At 38.2% G+C, this 27,232-nt stretch overlaps 1 protein-coding gene across 1 annotated transcript in view; it reads right to left on the bottom strand.

Moving 5' to 3' along the window:
• Positions 1-27,232, bottom strand: part of LOC127423383 (dynein axonemal heavy chain 9-like) — a 188,103-nt gene that overhangs the window by 95,272 nt on the left and 65,599 nt on the right. Inside the window, exons 41-47 of the mRNA XM_051667636.1 lie at positions 21,077-21,316; positions 8,869-9,030; positions 7,984-8,180; positions 4,897-5,059; positions 4,383-4,506; positions 3,272-3,414; positions 2,296-2,457 (exon numbers count right to left, since the gene is read on the bottom strand). Coding sequence (XP_051523596.1) covers positions 2,296-2,457; positions 3,272-3,414; positions 4,383-4,506; positions 4,897-5,059; positions 7,984-8,180; positions 8,869-9,030; positions 21,077-21,316 — 1,191 coding nt within the window. The remainder of the gene's footprint in view (positions 1-2,295; positions 2,458-3,271; positions 3,415-4,382; positions 4,507-4,896; positions 5,060-7,983; positions 8,181-8,868; positions 9,031-21,076; positions 21,317-27,232) is intronic.

The following is a 27,232-nucleotide window of genomic DNA, read 5'->3' as shown; positions in this document are numbered from 1 at the left end:
TTAATTGAAGTACAGACTGTCTGTTTTAAATTGAAGGGATTTATATCCATACAGTTTAGGAATTACAGCACATTTTATACAGGGGCTCCAAAGTAATAGGACAAACTTACATCATTATAAATAAAATGATTATTCTTAAAACTTGGTCTGTATTGAATGTCTGATGTCTGGAACCCATTGACATCACCAAATTCTGGGTTTCCTCCCTAGTGATGCTTTACCATATCTTTACTGCAGCTGTCTTAAGTTGCTGCTTTCAGTTTTGTCTTTAGCAAGTGAAATGCATGTTCATTCGTGTTGAGGTCAGGTGACTTAGCCATTGAAGAATATTCCACTTCTTTGAAAAGTTCTTTAGTTACTTTCACAATATGTTTTGGGTCACTGTCCATCAGTATTTTGAAGCGCCATCCTTTCAGTTTTGCAGCAATTGGCTAAATCTGAACATACTCGTCCTAGTTTTATCTGTCCAAAGAAAAATGTTCCAGAACTTGGCAGGCTTTTTTTTCTGGAAGTCTAATCTGGCCTTTCTATTCTTGTGGTTTACCAGTGGTTTGTACCTTGTGGTAAACCTTCTGTATTTACTTTACTGTCTTCTCTTGATTGTAGATTTTGACAATGATATGCCTACCTCCTGAAGAGTGTTCTTTACTTGATTTGATGTTGTAAAGTGTTTTTTCTTCAGCAAGGAAATCATTTTGTGATCCTCCACTACAGTTGTCTTCTGTGGTCATCCAGGCCTTTAGGTGTTACTGAGCTCGCCAGTGTGTTCCTTCTTTTTTTTTTTATCCCCTTTCTGCCCAATTTTATGGAATGCCCAATTCCCACTACTTACTAGGTCCTCGTGGTGACACGGTTACTCACCTCAATCCGGGTGGCAGAGGACACGTCTCAGTTTCCTCCGCTTCTAAGACTGTCAATCCGTGCATCTTATTACGTGGCTTGTTGTGCATGACACCACGGAGACTCACAGCATGAGGAGATTCATGCTACTCTCTAGGATCCACGCACAACTTACCACGCGCCCCATTGAGAGCGAGAACCACTTAATTGCGACCACGAGGAGGTTGCCCCATGTGACTCTACCCTCCCTAGCAACTGGGGCAATCTGGTTGCTTAGGAGACCTGGCTGGAATCACTCAGCACACCCTGGATTCGAACTAGTGACTCCAGGGGTGGTAGTCAGCGTCAATACTCGCTGAGCTACCCAGGCCCCGTGTTTCTTCTTTTTAAGAATATACCAAATTGTTGATCTGGTCATTCCTAAGGTTTCTGCTATCTCCCTGATGGGTTTGTTTAGTTTTTTTCAGCCTAATGATGCTCAGCTTCACTTGCATTGACAGCTTTTTGGACCTCATAATGACAATTTACAGCAACAGCTTCCAAACTGCAAACTTTTGAGCCCCTAAAAATGGGGGTCTGTGTATAAAACGTGCTGTAATTCCTAAACCGTTCACCCAATTTGTATGTAAATAACTTCAAATTAAAGCTGACAGTCAGCACTTCAGTCACATCTTAATTGCTTAATTTCAAATCCATTGTGGTGGCGTACAGAGTCAAAATTATGTAAAGTGTCTCACTGTCCAAATAATTATGGATATTTCTTTCATGGAACACAAATGGAGATGTTAGGCAGAACAACAGCCCCAGTCACCATTCACTTTCATTGTAAGAAGAGAAAAAAATGGCATTCTGCTTAAAGATGCTGTTAGTGATTTGTTTTATGGAATGGTAGCAGAAAATGTTCCTTCTTCCTGAAAAATTTCACTGATATCAAGTGTCCTGAGATATCTCACCGATCTCTGTGACAGCACTAGACTATGTAAACAGCAAACAAAAATCTGACCAAGGGCCAGACAGATTTCAAATACGGACACATTTTTTGATCAGCCAATCAGAAGACTTTGATGTGCTTTCTGCCTGTCAATATTTTTTGGCATTCTCGTTGTGTAGTAGTTGAAGCGGATCATTCAGGTTTAATGTCATATTCAGATTCATAACAGCTGACTGCTGAGGGCGTAATTTTGCAATTGTTATGTCTGACAACCACGAAAACAAGCACACGGTCTCTATCTTTGGAGGGCGGTGTTTTGGAAAGAGGGGGCGTGTCTAATTCAATGGCTGCATCTCGTGGAAGTTCCAGAACGGCTAAAATTACTTACAACAACTTTAACATCTCCTTTTGTCTTCCAATGAAAACAGTCAGTCAGGCTTTGGAACAACATGAGTAAATGATAACTGGGTGAATGACATACTTTGCTCATTACGCTCCCATATGCCAGTGGGTGCATGATTTACCTCGATGTACTCGACTTCCTGTAAAAACCTCAGACTGACTGACTCTAGCGCCTCCTGTGGCCACTCGTGGAACCAGTCGATGGCAGTGCAGTTGACCACTGCTGGAAACTTTCTACTGCGCACCCTGAGCTTGCTGCCCACGGGAGAGAAACAGAGGGCCACCTGAAAAATGGGTTGATAGTGTTATCCTAAAAAGGTGGTACCATCAGGGCTCAAATAGTTTCTGCTGACCCAACCATAAATATGAAATATAGTTGCTTCAGCAACATTTTTATTTTTATTTTCATTAAAACAATAATAAATAAATATATCATGTAACTCTGAACTGTCAGATCAGTAAATTCATACAGTAAACTTGGAAACACTGAAATTTGGCACACAGTGCAAAACATTACTAATTTTTTAATCGTTTTCAACCAATTCTTACAAGACTAGTCACCCTCGCAATTCTGACAAAACCTCATCTATGTCAGCCAGGAAGAAAACATTATCTTGCAAAATTTGCAACAACAATGTTCACTTGTAACAGAAAACCAAATTATTATGTTTGCATCACAATACATGTGATGTATTGACAACAGAGCACTGGCCTGACAAGAGTAAATTCTGTCAGCGGGCCCGGTCGATTGGGCCATAGATATTGTTGAGCTCTAACTACGACCATTACACAAACCAAAAAACATTATACATTACACATCATTAGACACATGCAAAAACAAAGACGAATAAAAGCCCCCTACTGCCATCTCTCCATCCACTGTATGAACAAACCAGCAGATTGAGCCCTCAGACTGCCTCCCTCGAGATGCAAGTCTGTTTATGTTTATTTTGTTGCATTGCAAGAGCTAGGAACTCAATGTTTGAAGCTTGATTAAAAAGCATTTTCAGAGTGTGTATAGAGCTTAATGTTTCTCAGAGGCTGTTGGAGTACAAAAGCTGCACCATGATGGTTCATAAATCATTCTTGCTTACGCACTTTGAGTTGCCTACGGACGCGGTCGATAAAGAACTTCCAGCAGTTTTCCCTGGTGTCCATCAGGCCCATGCCACGCACTTCATTCCTTAAAGAACCGATGATGTTCTCCACCTCGTCATCAGGGAACAGGTCTGGGATTTCACCTGTGACAAATACAAAATAAATATATTGATGCCGAAGGTCGTCCACACAGTGCTAACAGCAAAGGAGCTAGATGGTTTGATTAGAAATAACATTTTATTGTATGCTAACAGCAGGCCCAGACAGAATCTGTGGACTATTATTTGCGCAGATTTTGGAGGAAAATCTGCAGGAGTCTGTGAAACTGATTTAAAAATTTAAATTTAAATGACAGGAAGAGGAATTTACTGAATAGCAATTCAACACAGAAACAAAATGGGCAAGAACAGATAACTTCTTTTTAAGTTTAAGTTTTCTGTTTAAGTTCCATCTTGTAAGCCGGCTTCATCATGTTTGGCTCAGTTTTGAAGACTTTGGGGTAAATTAGAGCATTCTGAAAAAAGAAGCATTCTCACACCATGGTCCATAAAATCAAAGTTAATTTATTCAATATAATGAAATGCATATATAAATGAAATACAAATTTCTATAGTTGGCATTTTAAACATTGATTGTTAATATCATCTACTCGAATATTTCAAAACCCTATATGTTGTTTGTATGATAAAAGGTATATAAGTAATTCAAACTGAAAAAAGAAAATATATTATAAAAAACTACACACAGCAGCCATATGAATTTCTCTGAATTTCCTTCCATTTTAATTGTATTTTCTTAAATTCAAACTTGAATTACAGTTTGGCATTCAGTACTGAATGGCACAGCCCTGGCTGAAAGCATTTTTTTAATTAGCCAAAATAAATGAACAAACAATTGTGCAGAAATCTTCTGAGCTTTCTGTATGCACAGATTTTGTGTGGGCCTGGCTATCAGTCTTAAATGTTTTTGTTTTTTTTCCTCTAAATACAGCCATACTTCTGGTAATAGGAAGGCACCCTACCTATACCATCATATGCCACGGTCAATAAAGCTGGCAGAGAAAGCAAGCACTACTTAATGCCAACAGGCAAAGAGACACAGCAAGGCTTACCAGATGCTAAAAGGTCGTTCACCAACACTAGGAACTTCTCATCTGCGACCTGGGCATCTGTCATGAGAAGCACTGTGCCAATATTCTTCACGCCAGCTTTGATGTACAATGCGCCCAAATCGCTCTAAAAATACACAAAAAGTATTCACATGCCACGAGCTCCTCTTCTCAGGAAAAGTCTCAGCATTGCACTTGGAATAAAACATATTGCAAGCATAAAAGTTCATGAGCTATGTAGAATGTAATGTGCAATATGATACTGTGTTCAAGAGGTCCTCTGTGTATCTGTTAATTATTCCATTATTTTCCAGGCTTTTGCAGGGTGCTGTCTGAATTTTCAACAAGACAATTTATACTCCAATGAGGATCAGTACAACAGATATTTCAAAGGGCATATGCCAAGTGACCCCTGTAAAGATGTCTCATTCAAGTGTGAATTACAGCAATGTAACCTACTTGGCAAGCAATGTTTTGTTTCGGAAGGGTAATAAATGGAGCGGTAATGCTGCCGCACCTTCAGATCAGGGATGGAGTATCCTTTCTTCAGTGTGATCTGAAAGACCTCCAGGGAACTGATGAACGCTGCCAGCCTCGTCAGGCTCTGCTTCCCACTTCCTCCCACTCCAACCAGCAGAGCATTGCCCCTGGGAGACTCCAGGATCCGATTGATACGGCAACTGAACCAGCAGAGAACAGTGAAGATGTGTAAGGTTTAAGTAAAACAGGATTTGGAGTAGAGAGGAACTTTTTCCAATTTTATCCAATCCACATAGTTTTTTATTTTATTATTATAATTTTTTTTTTTATGACATTCATACTGGCACAGATCGTACCATATTTGTTAGCAAAAACTAGAGTGAAACAATATTTTTGCTAACTACAAATAAATATACAAATAAATAATTGCAAAATCGCAAAAAGAACAAAAAAATAAACTGAAAATAATGTGCACTAAAATACAAATTCAAAATAAAATTACAGAGAAAATGACTTTTTTTTATTATTATTATTTATTTCAATCAATGCTGAATGGTCTGATCTGATTTAATGAATCTTCTAAGCCTGACACACGACACTTCATCAGAAACCTGACTTCCAAGCCATGACACACGACACTTTATCAGAAAATGTAACAGTGTAACAGTAAGGAACAGTGGCTGGTTGTTTTACATGTCAAACAGACTGCTTCTTGTCTAATTGGGTGTTTCTTTTTGACAGAATACACCCAAGGGCGTAGATCTGGCTTGAACATGGGGGGGTAGTATGAAGAATTTACATGTTTCCATTGATCATGGTATAAATATTGGAGGGGTTGTACTTGCTTGTTTTGATTATTGTGTGTGTGTGTGTGTGGGGGGGTTACCTCCCCCCCATCTACCATGGAATCTATACCCCCGAATACACCTATAACCGTACGTTTCCACTGGCATGTTGTGAGCGAGCGTTTTCAATGCATTCTTATGGAAGTTGAGAGCCATACTCTCGCGGTGGATTGTGGGATTGACAGCGGCGTGGAGAAAGCATTGAGGGCAGCCGAGAGCATCAACATTTTTGAAATTCCTCTGCTTTATGCAAATGAGGAATGAAAAATGTCAGGCAGGAGCCAATCACTGTGAACTGAAAGCAGTGACATCTGTCATAAGCACTTCAACATATGAAGAAAATGCTGCCATTTCAAATGAGTTCGAAATGGCATAAAACATACTGCTCTTAATATTTCTGCCATAGAATGATGTGGCAGAAGCAGTAAAAGTAGTATGGGAAGTATGCGATTGTGACAAAAGCCCACATTCCCTGTAACGCGCCCCAAAAAAGTGCATTCTGTCAAAAAATACAAATAAAAATCTAACTAGACAAGCAGCAGCCATCTGATTGACATGTAAAATAACCAACCACACCTCAGTCATGACAACACTCATTTATGACAAATGACAAATCGATTTAGCATGTTAATGTGGGTAGGACATATTGATAGGCAGGTTTGGGGAGTAACGGAATACATGTAACGGGATTACGTATTTAAAATACAAAACATAAGTAACTGTATTCCACTACAGTTACAATTTAAATCATTGGTAATTAGAATATAGTTACATTCAAAAAGTATTTTGATTACTGAAGAGATTACTTTGCATTTTATTGTCATTTGTTTCATTTAATATTTAGTCCTTTCAGATGGAAAACATTTATACAAATAAATGATGCGATCCAAAGTGCATTTGAACAGCGGTGAAACACTTTCTTATGATGTGTTACATTCATACGAGCAGACAGAGAAGTAAGTTTGAAGTAAGTTTGGAGCAGAAGAAATAGAAATAAACCTTGTGTAAATTGTCAGCTTTACGCTAAGCTAAAATGCTATTTCTGCCATTTTACATGCACATGTTACCAGGCACAATCATATTTTTTTATCAAGAAAATTCACGTTGGATCATAATTTATTTTTTTCTAGTAAGACCTTTAATATTAGGGCAAAAATCGTATTCTTGATAATAATTTTTGTACTGTTTTCCTGTAAAAATATCTAAAAATCCTTAAAACAAGATCAATTTGATCTTGTTTTGCTGTAGTCTTACTGTACTGGCAGAGTTTTTATAGTCAAAATAAGTGAAAAAAATCTACCAGTGCTGAAGTAGTAATCCAAAGTATTTAGAATACGTTACTGACCTTGAGTAATCTAACGGAATACGTTACAAATTACATTTTACAGCATGTATTCTGTAATCTGTAGTGGAATACATTTCAAAAGTAACCCTCCCAACCCTGTTGATAGGATTTGGTCTTGGCAAACTAGATCTGCTGCTGCAGCAGAGCAAGTACGAAGACGTGCTACTGCTAGAACAAACACACACATCCTGTGTTAAGCATGTGGACATGATGCTGCTGCTGCACAATTAGACACACAGAAGACATGCTGCACCGAGCATGTACAATTAGACATAAATACAACTCCCCAACAAAGCTTGGAGGTTGCACAAACACATTAAACAAACCCCCAAACAGCATTTTCAGAAAACAAAAATCTCACAGTGTGCTACAGTGACACCGGCATTTCTGCAAAACTGAGCAATTTAAATGTTTTGCAAAGAGAGAGTGCGCAGATTGATTGGCTAACAGATAACATGTGAAAGGACCTATCAGGTTTCACCACGTGAGCCGATTGGCTTAACACATCGCATGTGAGCGAGAAAATCGGCTAACAAATAACAAGAGTTTCATGACTGAACTTCAAGTCATTTCCTTTGTTGCATTTTCTGATAAAGTGCTGTGTGTGTCATAATAGGTAGATGCTGAGTTATAAGGAATGAGAACTAAAACTAAAACAAAAACAAAAACAAAAAAATCTTGAAAATCAAAATACAAAAAAAAGAGCAAAAATAATAATAATATTTTTTTTATTTTTTTTTTATTACAACCTTAGGTTGAACTGAAGTAGTTCCTAAATCTGTGTCCAGAATAATTGCAGATCAGAACTCAGGATGAAGCATGTTACATATTTTGCCAGTGTACGCTAAAGGAGGTATAGAGATATAATTCTAGAGAGGTCCAATGATCTGTTAGCAGTGACAATTTATGTTCATCTCTTTTGTCACTCTCTTACATATGAGACATGGCATCCTCGAAGAGAACGAGGTTCAGAGCTGCATTGACTTCGTTGTAACTGTCAAGTGCTTCCAGCAGGGTCTGGTTCAGGCTACCCCAAGACTGTACTTCCATGTATTTGGGCTCGCCAATGCCCGTGGCGAAATGGCAGTACATATTCATTGCCTTGGTCTCCTCCAGGGCCTCCTCCATATCCTGGTGGGAATGATAAACTAGCCTTAGAACATTAAATATTAAAAGGTGAATAACTAAAATTCAGTGTTGCTACCTTGGGAGCGAACTCATAAAATTCTGTTAAAATTATTGCTATCGTGAGAATTCACATACCAACCGACAACAATAAACACTAACCACTTCTCATAAATCTGTCCTTCTCTAAAACCAACATAAATTAGGTGTATCGTTTTTGTTGCTCTGGCTTGTTATGCACCTGAGAATGCCAGAGCAGACAGAAGTGACCATGCAGTAAGCTTGAGATGTGTATTTATGTGATGATTTGATTTTTCTTTTAAAAGGATTACCTCACCCAAATTTTTTTTATAAAAACATCTGTCATTATTTACTCACCCTCGTGTCATTCAAACCTGTATGACTGGCTTGCATCCGTGAAAAGAAACTATTCTGAATAACATACTGGTTGCTCTTTTACAATTAATTACAAAAAATTTACGGAATATGGAGTTTTCAAAAGGGATGCAAAAACAGCATGAAATTATCATAAAAGCAGTCTTTTTGACTCATTCGATTCATGAGCTATTTCAAATCTTCTAAAGCCATATGATAAGTTTCCTCTAATTAGCATTGGCTCTCAGAGCAGCACTGGCCACAGCACTCAGCCCCTTAATGAGTCTCTCCACTGCAACAAGCTTCGAAAACCTCTCACCTCGTAGAACTTTTTCACCATGTCTAACTGTAGCTTGTCAAAGATGGCAAAATCTTTGTCCTCCACCATCTTGTCACGGTAAACTCGGTTGGACTCATGAAGGTAGATCTTAACCAGGTCCTGAGGAGTCCGCAAACACTCGCTGTTGCAAAAAAGTATGCCCTGTAATGAAAAAGGCAACAAAAGGTAGGTTTTCCTCAAGCATTTCATGCTCAACATTGTCTTTATCACCTCTGTGGCAAAGGAATACAAAAGTGAAGATAAGTACAATTCCAACTTTGAAACAAGAACAAAAATAATGAATTAAGGACGTAGTCCAATTGACAGTCTTAAAAGAAAAAAGAGAGGGGAAAAAACAAAATTATGTCCTTTTGTCCTTTGTGTACACTGGTGGTGAGCTTGGGAAAAAAATTGTATGCTCCGATTTAATTAAGCAATATCACACGAGCAACAGAGCTACAGTATATTGCTGAATATCAGTACAGCTGTGATTTAGCCACAGCCATGCCGATATGCAGTACAACAGAACACTTGCTTTTGTGATGTTGCTTTTATACAACCGTTTGATAAACAAGAAGTTAATATTAATAAACTTACATTAAGACACAATATTGCCAAATGTTTGTCTATTTATGCTCTGCTAATGAAAAATGCTCAAAAGATAGCCTATGTGGAATGCCGCAAACACAGACAAGTGGAGTGATTTAAACAGTGAAGTGTCCTAGTGCTGTTATAGTACATATCAGCACTCTTGAAAATGCCCTTGTCCAATCAGATTAGAGGACCAGAACTAGGTAGTCCAAATTGCAGTGTAAAGAAAGGAGAACAAACCATTCATGTCAGCTAAATCCATTGATTTTTGTCTATTGGGGAGTTTCCAAAGGAATGATATGCTCTGGTCTATCTAAAACTCTGTTTCCTGCCACAGCCCTTTTATATCTACAATTGGCTGCATAGCCGCAGGAATGGATTTTGAACAGGGAGTGCTGCTGTGCAAACCTTAATAAAGCATTGACCACGTTTACATGCACTTAAGAAAAGGATTTATTCCAAGGTTTTGCAGAAAGCGGCATTATGAAACAAGAACGCAGATTTCCTTACGCTGTTTAATGGATTAAGAGTAAACGGTTTAACACCCAGGTTACTCCCGGAAAATACGGCTTCTGGACATGAAAACACAAGTTTTTGAAGAGTGCGCATGTGTGCGAACAGACCGGATAACAAACGTCAAAGGATGGAGCATAAAAAAGTAAACAAAGCAGAAAGAATTCAACATTTCGGGGAGTAGTGGGAACAGTGGGAAAAGCACATACTCTACAAAATATACCCATTTATACACACCAATGTAAAATTGACGGTCCCCCACGTTCATGTATATGCGCTCATACATTGAGGGAATCCAGATGTTTTACATAAGAGGGAAACACCACTATTGCAGCGCAATTCCATTGCAGGTCGCAATAGAAAGTTAAGAAAAGTCTTCTTTGGAGGTCATGTTTGTTATTTACACAAGCGTTGTGGGGAAATTACGTTTCTGTAAAGAAAGCTGCTTCCTGACCGATCCGTATGTATACGGGAGTAAAGAGTACACCACTAATACAATGCATGTAAACAGGAACACTGCTTTCTCGCAATACGCCGCTTTCTCACAATAACCCGCTTTCTGGTGTCCAAGTAAACGTAGTCAATGATTATCCAATTCAAACCATTTTTGTCTTTGGATGAAGTCCAACCAAAGTTTAGTCAGGATTTTACAAAAAATGTTTCAGTCATGTTTTATCCAAATATTAATACATATTGAAAATGTATATAGGCTACAATTGTGAATAAACATAATGTATATAAACATGTATTAAACATTTTTTTAAGAACATAATATTTTGATTCATGATCATAAGATTATCATGAAAACTGTCCTTGTGAAAACTAGATCTCCTGTTATAATAGAATATAAACAGTATACTAAAGTATTAACTAGTATTAGCTTTTTAGAAGTTAGTGTTTTGAATCACTTTCGGGACTGTTATAAATGTTTTTGTGTTTTGGACAATTTAGGATATTGCATTGCATGTAATGCGTTTGTATGTAAACAGCATATTCACAACACAATCTGATTAGCACGTAACTAAATTCAAGTTCATTTGTGTATTCGCCTCAATTTCTGTGCAGCTGTAAGTTCTTAAGTTTTAGTTGTAGATAATGCTGATTAATCTCATACAGTTTACAAGATGCGAGGAAATCCCCAACATAGGCTACTATGACTGGATTGTTTGAATAAATTATATAGAAATTATTCAAAGTTATTTATAAATTTTTTTTCTTATGAAAACATTGTTATTTCTCGTCACAATTTTGTAAAAGGTAAGTTTTAATTAAAAACATTTAATTATCGTCATGATGTTCTCATTCATCTTTATTGTTTTTGACTAAATAAAAATACCCCTCAACATTAATACATTTTGACATGAACAATTTCTGATTTTTTTTATGCACAATTTTGACAGCACTTCTCAGGGTGGGCTGCAAAGCCGACAGCGGGTGCTGCAGCACCCTTACTTCCCGTGGTTATGTTTGGCTGAAGTGGCAGAGAGTTTTCAACCACCCAAATAAGATCAGTACTTACACTTGAATATGCTACAATTGGTAAGGTCAGTAGAAGCTCTCAAATGAAACACATATATTGAATTTAGAAAGACATGACATTGCTATGTGTCTATTACATAATGTTAAAGGAATACTTCACCCAAAAATGAAAATTCTGTCATTAATTTTGCACCCTCATCATCGTTCTTAACCCATTTGGCTTTATTTCTTCTGCAGAACACAAAAGGATATATTTTAAAGAATGTCATAATTGCATTGTTTCTTGTGTCATGACATCATGATGTTTGGTCGTGAGACACAAGAACCAAGATGTTTGATGGTATTGATGTGTTGCCATATTTGATTTGTGGGCTGAATATTGATCAGTGATTTTAATGGATTCAAGAGTGAATAACGACTTCAATTTCAGTCTGCTCATCACACAAAGTTATAATATGTTGATGCTTTTAAAGCTGTAAAGTTAGACCCTATCAGCTATTTTATGGAAATCAGTGATAGCTACATTCTTTAAAATATACCCTTTTGTGTTCCACAGAAAAAATAAAGAAAGTTACATGGGTTTGGAACAACATTCGGGTGAGGAAATAATAACAAAAAAAAAATAATAATAATAATGTTTGGGTGACCTACAGTATTCCTTTAATACTGTGTATTTATTTTGCCACAAGTTCTTTAATATCTATAATTAACTGAAGTGACTGACTTTCCTCAATGTCCATAATAAAAAGATAGATCCAAAAATTGTCTAGGGAACCTTGGGTAAAGCCAAAAGTTCATCCTGATGCTGAACGCATGAATGGAACCCTGAAACCATCATCTTGTGTGATCCAGAACTTGCTGGTGCTGCTGTCTCAAATTCGTATTGATTATCCATCAAGGGGCAAGATAAACAGCCTCTCGTTTGTGTGGGCTAACCCTTAGTCCATACACAGCTCCGGAGCAGCTGCTGACACTTGATTTACAACAAATATCTGTCCAAGTTCTCTGGACCATTCATTCTGACACCTTGGAGCTTCCTCTAACTTCCGAAGGCATGGCTTTGCAACAGCACTTTATCATTTGGAAAATTAGCTTCATTCTAGCACAGGGTTGCAACAAAGTCCATCAACAAGAGTTGTAGTTTCTTTTTTTACAATAACCTATCATATATATAATGTAATGGCTAAATAAAACAGCATATTATTCATTTGATTACTACAACAACAGCAATAATTCGAGTCTGGGGGAGTATTGCCTAGGGCAGGGCATTTATTTTATTTTTTTTTTTAAATCGAGGAATCAAGGTTTTGCAGAAAAAAATATTAGAAAATGCTATAGTTGGATGCATTGTTAATCCACCAAAGTCTAATTAAGGGAGAGAAAATTTCTTCACAGCACTTGGCTTGATGCTACTCAAGGGATGTGCTGTCCATATAAGCAAGGTAAGCAGTGCTTACCTAACAGAGGGGTGAAAAGAAAAATGACAATATGAAATATTTAAATATAACTGTTAATATAAACTACTGTTTTCATTCAAATTTGTCGCCTCTCATCTCAGTTGAGCAGCACAGACAGTTATTCATTTATTCACTTTGGCACCACCCTCAAGTATAAGCAATTTATGTTATGCTTTCTGACTCAAAGCATTGTTGACTGCCCTTTCATTCAGCACTGTACGCTCATTTAAATTGAATCACGCCTGTTACTACAAATGGCCAAGGTAAGCATGCTTACCAAAATGAGTAAGCCAATCAGAAGCTCCTTAATCAGAAGGGCAACTTTTACAACAAAGTGACGGAGATGTTCATTCGCAAGGTGAGATGCATGGATTTTGTGTTCAAGTAAAGGTAAGTTAATATATTTATAAAAAAATCTGTGTTATTGATATTAGGTCATAGATACTAGGTCATTTTTTCTGGTTAGTCTGAGGCTATGAAAAGGTGATCTGGCAATCATGTCCTTCTTGTGTTATGCTCTGTCTGTTTTATATTTCTAATATTAGAGCGCAGTGTCTGTTAAAAAAATAATAAGGGATGTAGACTGCCGTGTCTACGTTACATTTGCCTTCTGCAATCAGGTTAAGATTTGTTGTCTTTGGTGGTCAGATTAGTTCATTGCCGCTGTCCAGTGGTTCTGAAATGTGGGAAGAGTGACGTGTGAGGCCTATGATGTTGAAACAAACAGCCTGCTTGTAACTGGCAATCTTTTCTTTTTCTTTTTGTTGTATGTCAAAACAAGCTGTTCTGGCACTATGGTTTATTGTATGATTTAATGGACAAAAACATGCTCGGCTCAATATATGACAATCTTTAATTTGTGTGATATGAGCAATGTTGGGGGTACGCGATAAAAGTAACGTGTGTTATGTAATCAGATTACTTTTTCGAGTAATGAGTAAAGTAATGCAATATTTTTTATTTTAGACCATAATATGACTTTTTAAATAAACGTGTTGCTTTTGTACACCTCTACTGTCCCTGTATTGCGAGAAATCAATAGTAAAAGTATGCAAACTTCGGGGAGGAGACAGTGCATGATTGGTATTGTTGTTCTATAGAGTGTGAGTTCAGAGACTATTTAGCAGAGAGAGACGAGTCACTTCTATTTACATGAATGGGAAAAATTGGAACGCCCAACCAAGAAGCTCTAACACCCAACAGTCAATGAATGTAGAAAGGAAGTCTCGCCTTGCAGGTAAAAGAGCCAATCACCTTTTAGATACAGACATCGCCTTTCAATCAACTCACTAACGCACATGCGCATTTCGTGTTTTAGAGTAATATGAGGTCAACATTCGGTTGTGAAACGCGGTTGATTCATGTGTTAATACACACTGCATTAAAAAAAAAATCAGTAAACTCATTTAGGCAGAGGGATTATAAGACTAGTCTTCCACTGGCCACGACATGACAATTCACTGACTTATGCAACCGAACTGCTCCATGTTAGAGCTCCCTGTAACTGGGAGAATGGAATGAGAAAAGCTGAATCTGGATCAGTGGCTCCGAGCAACGTTCTACATCGATTGTGTACACAGAGAAAATGCCTTAGTTTTTAAAAAGATTCTACATTTTTGTTTGATAATAAACTAGTAGTTTGATTCATGAAACAAACCATTTTTATGACTTTTTGGTAGCATTAAAAATGATTTAATTCAAGTTGTATCAAAATGCACCTCTGAAGTAGTGGCGTCTATATGCACCGTGGATCAACTCAAAACAAGCCTACACAGAGATGACTTAAGTGAAAAATATCCATTTCATTCATCAGACTTATTCCTTGAACATGTTAGACTGGCATTCCCCACTGAATTTTATCCTGGCTTTTGAAAAGCACCTTAAGTTGACTCTGGCATTGTCAATGGGCACAGCACATGATGAAATATATGATGCAGGTTCAAGTGTTGGACTTTGCTGCTTTAGGTAAGACAGTGGTTATTCTTCATTATTCATATTGGCTGCCATGTTGATGGAAAACAAATCATGCATATTCATATTATTGATTCTTTATTATAAATATGACGTGAAGACCTACTTTCTAAAAATCTGTTTGTTTACTATGTTGTTTTGACAAGAGTGTTGTACAGTAGCTAGCATGACCTGTAATGTCTCTTGTATGCAATGCATGGCTTATTTGTATGGAATGCATAGCATAGCAGAAGAGAAAGTGGCTGTGAGAAAAAAAGTAACTCAAAAGTAACGCAAAAGTAAAGTAACGCTTTACAGTACTTTCCATAAAAAATAACTTTTTAATTAATTAAGTTACTTTTTTAAGGAGTTACGCAATATTCTAACGAGTTACTTTTAAAAGTAACGTTACCCAACACTGGATATGAGCAATATTACTGTCCTGAATTTAAAACAATTTGGTCATGAAGTTTGCCACAGTGAAAATAATTGTTTCCATTGACTGGTGGGATCAAAGGCAATATTTTACATCTATAACATTTCTGCGACATTACACTCACCCATATAATGTGTTTGGGGCACAGAGTTTAATAATGTGTATTAAAAATCGTTGATGCTTGCCTAGTCTCAAAGCCCACGGCACAGATCAGCTGCACTTGTGTGGATGTATTTAAAGAAATCAGCCAAGACCTAAAAAAAACATTGTGGACCTCCACAAGTTCATCCTTGGGAGCAATTTCCAAATGCCTGAAGATACCACGTTCATCTGTGCAAACAACAGTACGCAAGTATAAACACCATGGGACCATGCAGCCATCATACTGCTCAGAAAGGAGGTGCATTCTGTCTCCTAGAGATGAACGTAGTTTGGTGTAAAAAGTGCAAATCAATCCCAGAACAACAGCAAAGGACCTTGTGAAGATGCTGGAGGAAACAGGTAGACAAGTATCTATATCCACAGTAAAACAAGTCCTATATCGACATAACCTGAAAGGCTGCTCAGCAAAGAAGCCACTGCTCCAAAACTGCCATAAAAAAGCCAGACTACAGTTTGCAAGTACACATGGGGACAAAGATCTTACTTTTTGGAGAAATTTCCTATGGTCTGAAGAAACAAAATGTGAACTATTTGGCCATAATGACCATCGTTATGTTTGGAGGAAAAAGATTGAGGCTTACAAGCTGAAGAACACTATCTTAACCATGAAGCATGGGGGTGGCAGCATCATGTTGTGGGGGTGCTTTGCTGCAGGAGGGACTGGTGCACTTCACAAAATAGATGGCATCATGAGGAAGGAAAATTATGTGGATATACTGAAGCAACATCTCAAGACATCAGCCAGAAGTTAAAGCTCGGTCGCAAATGGGTCTTCCAAATGGACAATGACCCCAAGCATACCTCTAAATTTGTGGCAAAATGGCTTAAGGACAACAAAGTCAAGGTATTGGAGTGGCCATCGCAAAGCCCTGACCTCAGTCCGATAGAAAATTTGTGGGCAGAACTGAAAAAGCATGTGCAAGCAAGGAGGCCTACAAACCTGACTCAGTTACACCAGTTCTGTCTGGAGGAATGGGCCAAAATTCCAGCAACTTATTGTGAGAAGCTTGTGGAAGGCTACCCAAAACATCTGACCCCAGTTAAACAATTTAAAGGCAATGCTACCAAATACTAACAAAGTGTATATAAACTTCTGACCCACTGGGAATGTGATGAAAGAAATAAAAGCTGAAAGAAATAATACTCTCTACATTTATTCTGACATTTCACATTCTTAAAATAAAGTAGTGATCCTTACTGACCTAAGACAAGGAATGTTTTCTACGATTAAATGTCAGGAATTATGAAAAACTGAGTTTAAATGTATTTGGCTAAGGTGTATGCAAACTTCTGTCTTCAATTGTAGAAGAATCAAACATCAAATGATTATTCAAATAGATCGCTAATCATTGCTTTGTTCTGTGACGTGTTTCAAGTGTATTGCATCTGTAGCCACCATTTGGGAAGCACTCATTTTGAAAAACTTGCGAGCTGAATTGTAATGATAAATTATTTAATATTGCTGTGTTGCTCAGTGTGTACCACTAGAGGGCGCTGCATGGCCTGGATTTTTTTCGACAGCAGTTTATGATTATACATACAAACTGTTTGATATACAATGAGTAGGCCTACTTTCTAGATAAACTTGATAATTTTTAGATATTGATTTCTAGATAACTGTTTAGATAGACTTGGACTGGATAAAAATGAATACCTACATTGGCTAAGTATTTTGCAGTTTTCTTATTTTATTCTATTATTTCTGAGCATCCGGGTTTATTAGATTTTAATTTATTTTACATTTACACTATGTTGACAACTTCCTGTGTGGTGCACTTTTTTTGTGTTTTTCTAGAGTACATTTAAAAGTTGAAAAATCGAAATCGTGAATCATCCTTAAGTTTGAAAATTATTATTTTATTATTATTATTATTTTATTTATTTTTTTGCCATATAGCCCAGCCCTAGTATTGCCCTGCTAGATTTTTCTTAGTGAAAACATGGTCAGTTCCCCTAAAGTTCATGGATTTAAAACATTATTTAAAATCAAATGCAATTACATTTATTCATTTTTAAGTGTAGTGTCCAAATTCTTTTTTGAGCCCCTCTACATAGATGTATTATTTTTCCAAAATATTGTAATATAATATATGTCCAAATACAATATTAAGTGTATTGGGTCAAAAATCCAGGGGGGGGTCCATGTGTTTCACTGATTCAATTTGAGTTTCTATATTACTATGCTATCCATAAATTACTATGAAATATATAACTGATCCTGATATCTAATATAAGTGGAATTTAGGTACAAATCATCCATGACAACTCTGATTAACACCACGGATGCAGCATTCATTATTCTCTAGTACATCACTACTCAACACGCTGCCCTCGAGCGATCTTTTGCGGCCCGCATTATGCTATAATCATCTGAAATATATTTACTGTATCAGCAGCCTATCAAATCTGTATGGATTGTGTGGTGTCCATTTTCATGAGGATTTACGCTAGTTCTCTACATTGCTGAATCACGTTAGAGAGGGAATTCAACGGCAAGACGATGATATACAAATAAATAAATAAAAACAACAAATAATATCTGAGCATGGCTAATGATATGAGAGCGACGGTCGGTCTGTGCGCGCGTTCATAGACAGTACATGTGCGCTCACGCGCTGTCTGTCAATCAAATATGCGCGCTCGCGATCTCAATTGAGAGTTACTCAGCACGGCGCTAATCTGTCCAATCTCTTGAATAGCTCATCAGAGATATGTACTCTTCATGACAACAGTATTTACAGAAAATAACAGTTTTTCCTGCAGTGGCAGCGTTGAGACGCCTTCACGCAAATGCTTTTCAGCGATCTACTTTTGCGCAAAATGCTAAGTGACAAATCTTTATGGACTTGTCATTAGTAGGACTTTTGGTGCTAATATTGTATATATCGCTCTTGTTTTTGAACACATCTCATGGCGTTTGTTAGTTGACAATCAGAGTGACATAACTGATCTATATCAGAAAATCGAACTGTTAAACCCCTTATGTTTAAAATAATAACTAAAAGGGATAGTTCACCCAAAAATGACAATTCTCTCATCATTAACTCACCCTCATGCCATCCCAGATGTGTTTGACTTTCTTTCTTCTGCAGAACACAAATAAATATTTTAAGAATATCTCAGCTCTGTAGGTCCATAAAATGCAAGTGAATAGTGTCCAGAACTTTGAAGCTCCAAATAGCACATAAAGGCAGCATAAATGTAATCTATAAGACTCCAGTGGTTAAATCTAAATCTTCAGAAGTTATATGATAGGTGTGGGTGAGAAAAAGATCAATATTTAAGTCCTTTTTAACTATAAATCTCCACTTTCTCTTTCACATCTGTAAGCCACATGTGGCACCTGTTTAGTTTAACTTTTTACATCTGAAAGTGAAAGTGGAGATTTATAGTAAAAAAGCCAAGGACTATTTTTTTCTAAATAATCTTCATTTGTCTTCAGCAGAAGAAAAAAAAATTATACACATCTGGGATGGCATGAAGGTCACACAATTGGCTGATTAGATAATCGGATGGATGATTGTTGGTGCCAGATGGGCTGGTTTGAGTATTTCTGTAACTGCTGATCTCCTGGGATTTTCACACACAATAGTCTCTAGAATTTACTCAGAATGCTGCCAAAAACAAAAAATATCCAGTGAGAGGCAGTGCTGGAAATGCCTTGTTGATGAGAGAGGTCAGAGAATGGCCAGACTGGTTTGAACTGACAAAGTCTACGGCAACTCAGATAACCGCCCTGTACAATTTTGGTGAGAAGAATATCATCTCAGAATGTTATTCTGAGATGCAGGTTGGCGCTGTTTTGGCGGCATGAGGGGGACCTACACAATATTCATTGATTGTGCCCTCGAGGGTACAGGGATCCAGCTTTGCGGCCCCTGAACTTTTACGAAGTTGAGTAGCCCTGCTCTAGGAAGTTCAACACTGCAGGCTGCAGTCAAGAAACTCTGTCAAGCATATGGCTTTTCAGAAGATGCCATTTTCCAGTGTACCTTTCTTTGAAAACAAATAAATCAAAATGATTGCCCACTACTGCTCAGCAAGCTATAGTCTCTGTCCTTCCCTGAAGCTATGCCCAGACAGCACCTGAGGAAGTCCGTTATGATGACATAGAGCAGAAAACAAGCATGGTGCTCCGCCTCCCAGAGAGACAACATCACAGAAAACACAGTGCTGTCATATCACAGTGGTGCCTTCCCAATGCACAGTGCTGAAATTAGTCCTCAATGGAGCCTAATTATCGGTGCATTTCTTCACACACAGGCTATAAATTAATGACTCTCCATCAATCAATGTATTGAAATAAGTACCTACTGGGAGTATGTGAGTGGAAAAGTTTTTCACAGAACTTTATTAAAATGTCTTAAGAGAAACTTTTTCTTTGCTATGGGGTAAATAGACTCCCTCACTGTTTCCATAAAAATTTTTAAACAGATTGGCTAAGATTGTGCCTTTGGGTCTTTTTAATACACTGTATCACATACCAATTAAATTTGTTAGAGTAATCAGCAAGCAATCACCTTCACACTGTCTCATAACAACATAAATAGTGAACTGACATTTAAAATAAATAAAAAGAACAGAAAAAAGTGTGAAAAACTTATGGAAAATTCAGACTGAAAGTGTCACAAATGCTGTAAGGCAATCCTCTTCTCCCTTTCTCTCTGTCCTCAGGCAGCTGAACAGTGAGTTGAATTAGTAAGGCAGAACTAAGTGTTGCATATCAAATGTTTCTTCAGCTCTCTCTCTCTCTCTCTCTCTCTCTCTCTCTCTCTCTCATTTTGCTTCATTACTTCGTCTGCACCCAAAACAATGAGTAGTGGTTCAGAGGCCATTTTTTTTCTTTTTGGCCTTTCATCATCATCAAACCAGGGAAATGGAGCCCAATAAAGCCATTTTAAAACAATGAAACCCAAGACCATTTGTCTAAGCCACCATTATAACAAGAACTGTGATACAAGTGGCACACTTAAAAGGTGGACGTGCTGAATTGTTTATGCGTGAGCATCTGGCTAATGATGTTGAGTTTCTTAACTAAGCTGAGAATGGATGATTTAAATTTGACCACAGGCCTGTCTAACTAAGGCTGGTGGAAGTTAGGTGACTTCTATTAGACTGTGCACATGAAAAGGATCCGTGGATGAATTAATTCTTCACTTCTGCCTGTAAAGGGAAACAAATCAGAGGCTGATTGTGCGCTGTCTGTCAGAGCTTTAGCCCCAAGGGTCCACCGTCAAGCATATTTAAGTATAAAGTGATATTTTCATTTAAATAAATAACCACATAATAGCCATTCTGTTACAATAATCTTCGGCTCATTTCATTCTATTAGCTTTGCCTTCCAATCAATAGTCATTTGAGACAGTCTTTCCTGTGAACTCAGAGGCAAAGGCTTATGAGATTAATAATATATAGTAAATGTAATTTAGACATAGTAAAGATTATACAACTTTCAATAGTCTGAAAAAAGCCAGACATCACAGCAGGTAAGTCATTTTCCTCACACTGATTGACATTCAAAGAGCGCCCAAGAGGGGTTGCTGGGATAAATGGTTTATTACTAAAAGATTAATATTTCATTCTGTTTCAATGTGAGCTGACCTTAGTGCTGTCTGAGTACCTGGAATATGTTGGAGAGGTCCCGGAGATTGAAGATGTAGTGGAATTTGATGGCTGTTGGGAGGAATGTGGCAGTCACTCGTTGATGGAATGCTAGGGCCAGTTGGACCAGCTGTGAGCAGCTCTTCTGCAGAACTGGAGCGAATCCTTCACCACAGAGGTGTTGACTTAAGATGCTGCAGTAGATCGTGTTTAGGGCGTCCACTCCAGGGAAGGAGAGAGCAAACACGGAGAAATGCCTCTGAAATGGATGTTTGGACAGTTTCAGATTAAACCTTTATTTTAATTTTGAGAGCTGGTGATAATATGTTAGAAATGTTGGTAGATTTTGTAAAGCTTTCTAAGCCTGTATATAAAACATATATTCAGGGTTCAATACAACTTAAGCTCAATTGACAGCAGTTGTGGGATAATATTGATTACCACAAAAATAATTTTGACTTGTCCCTCCTTTTCTTTAAAAAAAGCAAAAATCTGGGTTCCAGTGAGGCACTTACAATTGTAGTGAATGGGGGCAATCCCTAAACATTAAAATATTCACTGTTTGAGAAGTATAGCCACAAGACGTAAACATTATGCATGTTAACATGATTTCAGTGTGATAAAATCACTTGCAAATCTTTTCTGTGTAAAGTTATAGACAATTTTACAACTTTGTTGCAATGACAATGTAAGGTCAACAAACTCTAAACCCCTAAAATGACAATTTAAAACAATGATTTAAACAACTATACAGCTCAAATAATACTTTTAATAGGAGTTTTAATAGAAGAATTGATGTAAGTGCTTTTATATAATTATAAGCTTCACATTTCTGCATTTAAACCCTCCATAAATTGCTCTCATTCACTTTCATTGTAAGTGCCTCACTGCAAATACACATCCTACCTTTATGCAGAGGACATACTGATATGCCTCTGTGCTCATGAAACTCCAAGAGACAACACACAGTCGTTAAATATATCTCTATACAACACCTCTGGCCATCTTCATGGTCATTCATCCATTGTGTTTTAGTTATGGTGTACAGATTTTTTGAGTGTTAAACCGGGATGGGGGAAGGGGTGCTACTATATTTTTACATACACATATACATGTGAAATTGTATGTTTTATTTTATATTCCGTTTACAGCAATTTTAAACACATTTAAGCCTTTTAAAAATGTGGGGTGACAAATTAACTTTAAAAAGTACAAATGTAATGTCATGAACTTGCATGTGAAACTTGCTGTCACTGTTTTAAACTTCATGTCAGTGAACTTCATTTAATACAAATTATTGGGGGCCTGGGTAGCTCAGTGGTAAAGACGCTAGCTACCACCCCTGGAGTTTGCTAGTTTGAATCCCAGGGCATGCTGAGTGACTCCAGCCAGGTCTCCTAAGCAAGCAAATTGGCCCAGTTGCTAGGGAGGGTAGAGTCACATGGGGTAACCTCCTCGTGGTCGCTCTAATGTGGTTTGTTCTCAGTGGGGTGTGTGGTGAGTTGAGCATGGATTGAGGCGAATCACTACGTGACCACAAGGACTTAAAAGCAAATTGGGAATTGGACATTCCAAATTGGGTGAAAAAAAAATAAAAATACAAATTATTAAGTTGAAACCTAAAGATAAAGCAGAATTACTTGTATCATGAAAAAGTGCTGTGTGTCATAGCTGTTCAAATGTGATCTGCCAGGTCCAATTCATCTCCATGGGTGTCGGAAAAACGTGACAACATGAAAAACAGACACCCGGACTCACTTATTATTATTCTTGGAGATTTTAACAAGGCAAATCTTACATGTGAACTGCTCAAATACAGACAGCACATTACACGCCCCACCAGAGACAGAAATACACTGGATCATTGCTACACAACAATAAAGGATGCATATCGCTCTGTCCCACGTGCAGCTTTAGGACTCTCTGATCACTGTCTGGATCATCTTCTTCCAACCTACAGACAGAAATCTAAAATCAGCTAAACCTGTAGTAAAGACTGTAACAAGATGGACCAATGAAGCAGAGCTGAAACTACAAGCCTCCTCTGACTGCACTGATTGGAATGTTTTTGAAGTTGCAGCCACCGACCTGGACGAGCTCACAGATACTGTGACATGATCATATACGGTATCAGTTTCTGTGAGAACATGTGCATTCCAACTAGGACTTATTTAACATTCAACAACAACAACAAACCATGGTTTACAGCAAATCTTATGCAGCTTTGTCAGGCCAAAGAGGATGCTTACAGAAGTGGGGATAAATCAGGCCAAATACAGACTGACAAAGGAGATTAGAGTGGCTAAAAGAAGCTATTCTGAAAAGCTGAAAAACCAGATTTCAGCTAACGAACCTGCATCAGTGTGGAGAGGCCTGAAAGACTTGACCAACTACAAGACACCATCCCCAAACACTGTAGGGAATCAACATCTGGCTGATGACCTGAATGTGTTTTTACTGTAGATTTGAAAAGCCCAGTCACACAACCCACACCTGCTCCAATCTTCACAGCACACAAACATTTACACCTCCTGCCACCACCCTCCTCCCATCTCCTGCTTCTCAACATGCACTTAAGATCTGTGAAGAGGATGTGTGCTGGGACTTCTGGAAACAGAAGACAAGAAAAGCACAGTGCACAGATGGGGTTTACTTGTATAAAATCTTGTGCTGACCAGCTGGCCCCCATCTTCACACAGATCTTCAACAGATCACTGGAGCAGTGTGAGCAGACCCTTCACACTGATGTTTGTGGCCATGAAGTAATTTGAGAGAATGGTGTTGGCCCACCTGAAGGACAACACTAAACCCTTTCTGGATCCCCTTCAATTTTCTTATAGAAAAAACAGGTCTGTGGATGATGCAGTCAATATGGGACTGCATTACATACTTCAGCATCTAGACAGACCAGGGACTTATGCAAGGATACTATTTGTTGACTTCTGTTCGGCTTTTAACACCATCAACCCCGCTCTCCTATGGACTAAATTAACCCAGCTCTATATTCCTGGCTCCATCTGTCAGCAGATCACAAGCTTTCTGACTGACAGGCAGCAGCTAGTGAGAATGGGGAAAATCACCTCCAGCACATGTACAATCATCAGTGGTGCCCCCCTCTACACAACTGACTGCACCACCAAGGACCCCTCTGTCAAGTTCCTGAAGTTCGCAGACGACACTACAGTCATCAGCCTCATCCAAGATGACGATGAGTCTGCATGAGGTTGAACAGTTGGCCGTCTGGTGCAGTCAAAACAACCTGGAGCTAAACATGCTGAACAACAGTGGAGATGATAGTGGACTTTAGGAGGAACACCCCAACATTAACCCCGTTCACCATTCTGAACAGCACTGTGCCAGCAGTGGAGTCAATCAGGTTCCTGGGCACTGCCATCTCACAGGACCTGAAGTGGAGACCCACAATGACTCAATTTTGAAAAAGGCCCAGCAGAGGTTGTACTTCTTTCGCCAGTTGAGGAAGTTCAACCTGCCACAAGCGCTGCTGATACAGTTCTACTCAGCAGTCATTGAGTCTGTCCTCTGCACTTCTATAACTGTCTGGTTTGGTTCAGCTACCAAGTCAGACATCAGACGACTTCAACGGATAGTTCGGACTGCTGAGAGGATCATTGGCACTCCCCTACCCACCCTGCTAGAACTGTACACATCCAGAGTGATGAAAAGGGCTGGTAAAATCACTCTTGACCCCATTTGCCCAGCACACTTCCTCTTCGAACTGTTGCCCTCTGGCCGGCGCTACAGAGCACTGAGCACCAGAACAGCCAGGCACAGGAACAGTTTTTTACCTCAGGCCATCCACCTCATGAACAGTTAAAACTGCCCCCAAATACTTTCCTTTGGTCAATACAACCATGTGCAATATTCAATCCATCCATTCCTACTTATATCCATATCAAATTTATATTCTTTAACATATCCTCCCTCTTCTTCAATACATTACATCACCTGCTCATAACTGTATATCTGAATATAAAATATTCAAACAACATTATTGCGCTTGTGTATATTTCTCTTTTTTATCTGTTATATCTTATTTTTTTATATCACTATGTATTTATGATTAAATGTGTATGTTTGTGTATGTATGTATATACAGGTGCATCTCAATAAATTAGAATGTCGTGGAAAAGTTCATTTATTTCAGTAATTCAACTCAAATTGTGAAACTCGTGTATTAAATAAATACAATGCACACAGACTGAAGTAGTTTAAGTCTTTAGTTCTTTTAATTGTGATGATTTTGGCTCACATTTAACAAAAACCCACCAATTCACTATCTCCAAAAATTAGAATACATCATAAGACCAATAAAAAAAACATTTTTAGTGAATTGTTGGCCTTCTGGAAAGTATGTTCATTTACTGTATATGTACTCAATACTTGGTAGGGGCTCCTTTTGCTTTAATTACTGCCTCAATTCGGCGTGGCATGGAGGTGATCAGTTTGTGGCACTGCTGAGGTGGTATGGAAGCCCAGGTTTCTTTGACAGTGGCCTTCAGCTCATCTGCATTTTTTGGTCTCTTGTTTCTCATTTTCCTCTTGACAATACCCCATAGATTCTCTATGGGGTTCAGGTCTGGTGAGTTTGCTGGCCAGTCAAGCACACCAACACCATGGTCATTTAACCAACTTTTGGTGCTTTTGACAGTGTGGGCAGGTGCCAAATCCTGCTGGAAAATGAAATCAGCATCTTTAAAAAGCTGGTCAGCAGAAGGAAGCCTGAAGTGCTCCAAAATTTCTTGGTAAATGGGTGCAGTGACTTTGGTTTTCAAAAAACACAATGGACCAACACCAGCAGATGACATTGCACCCCAAATCATCACAGACTGTGGAAACTTAACACTGGACTTCAAGCAACTTGGGCTATGAGCTTCTTCACCCTTCCTCCAGACTCTAGGACCTTGGTTTCCAAATGAAATACAAAACTTGCTCTCATCTGAAAAGAGGACTATGGAACACTGGGCAACAGTCCAGTTCTTCTTCTCCTTAGCCCAGGTAAGACGCCTCTGACGTTGTCTGTGGTTCAGGAGTGGCTTAACAAGAGGAATACGACAACTGTAGCCAAATTCCTTGACATGTCTGTGTGTGGTGGCTCTTGATGCCTTGACCCCAGCCTCAGTCCATTCCTTGTGAAGTTTACCCAAATTCTTGAATCGATTTTGCTTGACAATCATAAGGCTGCGGTTCTCTTGGTTGGTTGTGCATCTTTTTCTTCCACACTTTTTCCTTCCACTCAACTTTTTGTTAACATGCTTGGATACAGCATTCTGTGAATAGCCAGCTTCTTTGGCAATGAATGTTTGTGGCTTACCCTCCTTGTGAAGGGTGTCAATGATTGTCTTCTGGACAACTGTCAGATCAGCAGTCTTCCCCATGATTGTGTAGCCTAGTGAACCAAACTGAGAGACCATTTTGAAGGCTCAGGAAACCTTTGCAGGTGTTTTGAGTTGATTAGCTGATTGGCATGTCACCATATTCTAATTTTTTGAGATAGTGAATTGGTGGGTTTTTGTTAAATGTGAGCCAAAATCATCACAATTAAAAGAACCAAAGACTTAAACTACTTCAGTCTGTGTGCATTGAATTTATTTAATACATGAGTTTCACAATTTGAGTTGAAATACTGAAATAAATGAACTTTTCCACGACATTCTAATTTATTGAGATGCACCTGTATATGTTGCATTCTCTTGCACTGGAAGCTTCTGTCACCATGACAAATTCCTTGTGTGTGTAAGCATACTTGGCAATAAAGCATATTCTGATTCTGAAAGAAATCGTGGCATGTCTAGAAACAGCTGAATTTGCTTCAGAGTTCTGTCAGTGTTTATTTTTAAGAAAATGATCATCTGACTGCTCAATATCCCGCTTATTACACGACTACTGGCCAAAAAAATAAATAAAAATGAATATGAAACATTGATTTGAGTTGAAATAATTTTATAAGCTTACTTGGAGAGCTTGCAAAGTGACACGACTCACAATACCCAGATGACTGGTCTGATATCACTTAATCAGATTTCACTTGAAGTTGTTATTCAGAAATATAAGACCGCTTGATGGAGCGATTGACCAATCAGAGACGCGTATTCCAGAGAGCCAAGTAATAATGTATTATAACACATGCTTCATGCCAAATTTATAGTTATAATGT

Source organism: Myxocyprinus asiaticus, chromosome 32 (genome assembly GCF_019703515.2).
Source record: "Myxocyprinus asiaticus isolate MX2 ecotype Aquarium Trade chromosome 32, UBuf_Myxa_2, whole genome shotgun sequence".
NCBI classification, from domain to species: domain Eukaryota; kingdom Metazoa; phylum Chordata; class Actinopteri; order Cypriniformes; family Catostomidae; genus Myxocyprinus; species Myxocyprinus asiaticus.
Note: the sequence above shows the minus strand (reverse complement) of the source record. Positions and strands in the feature narration are given on the sequence as shown.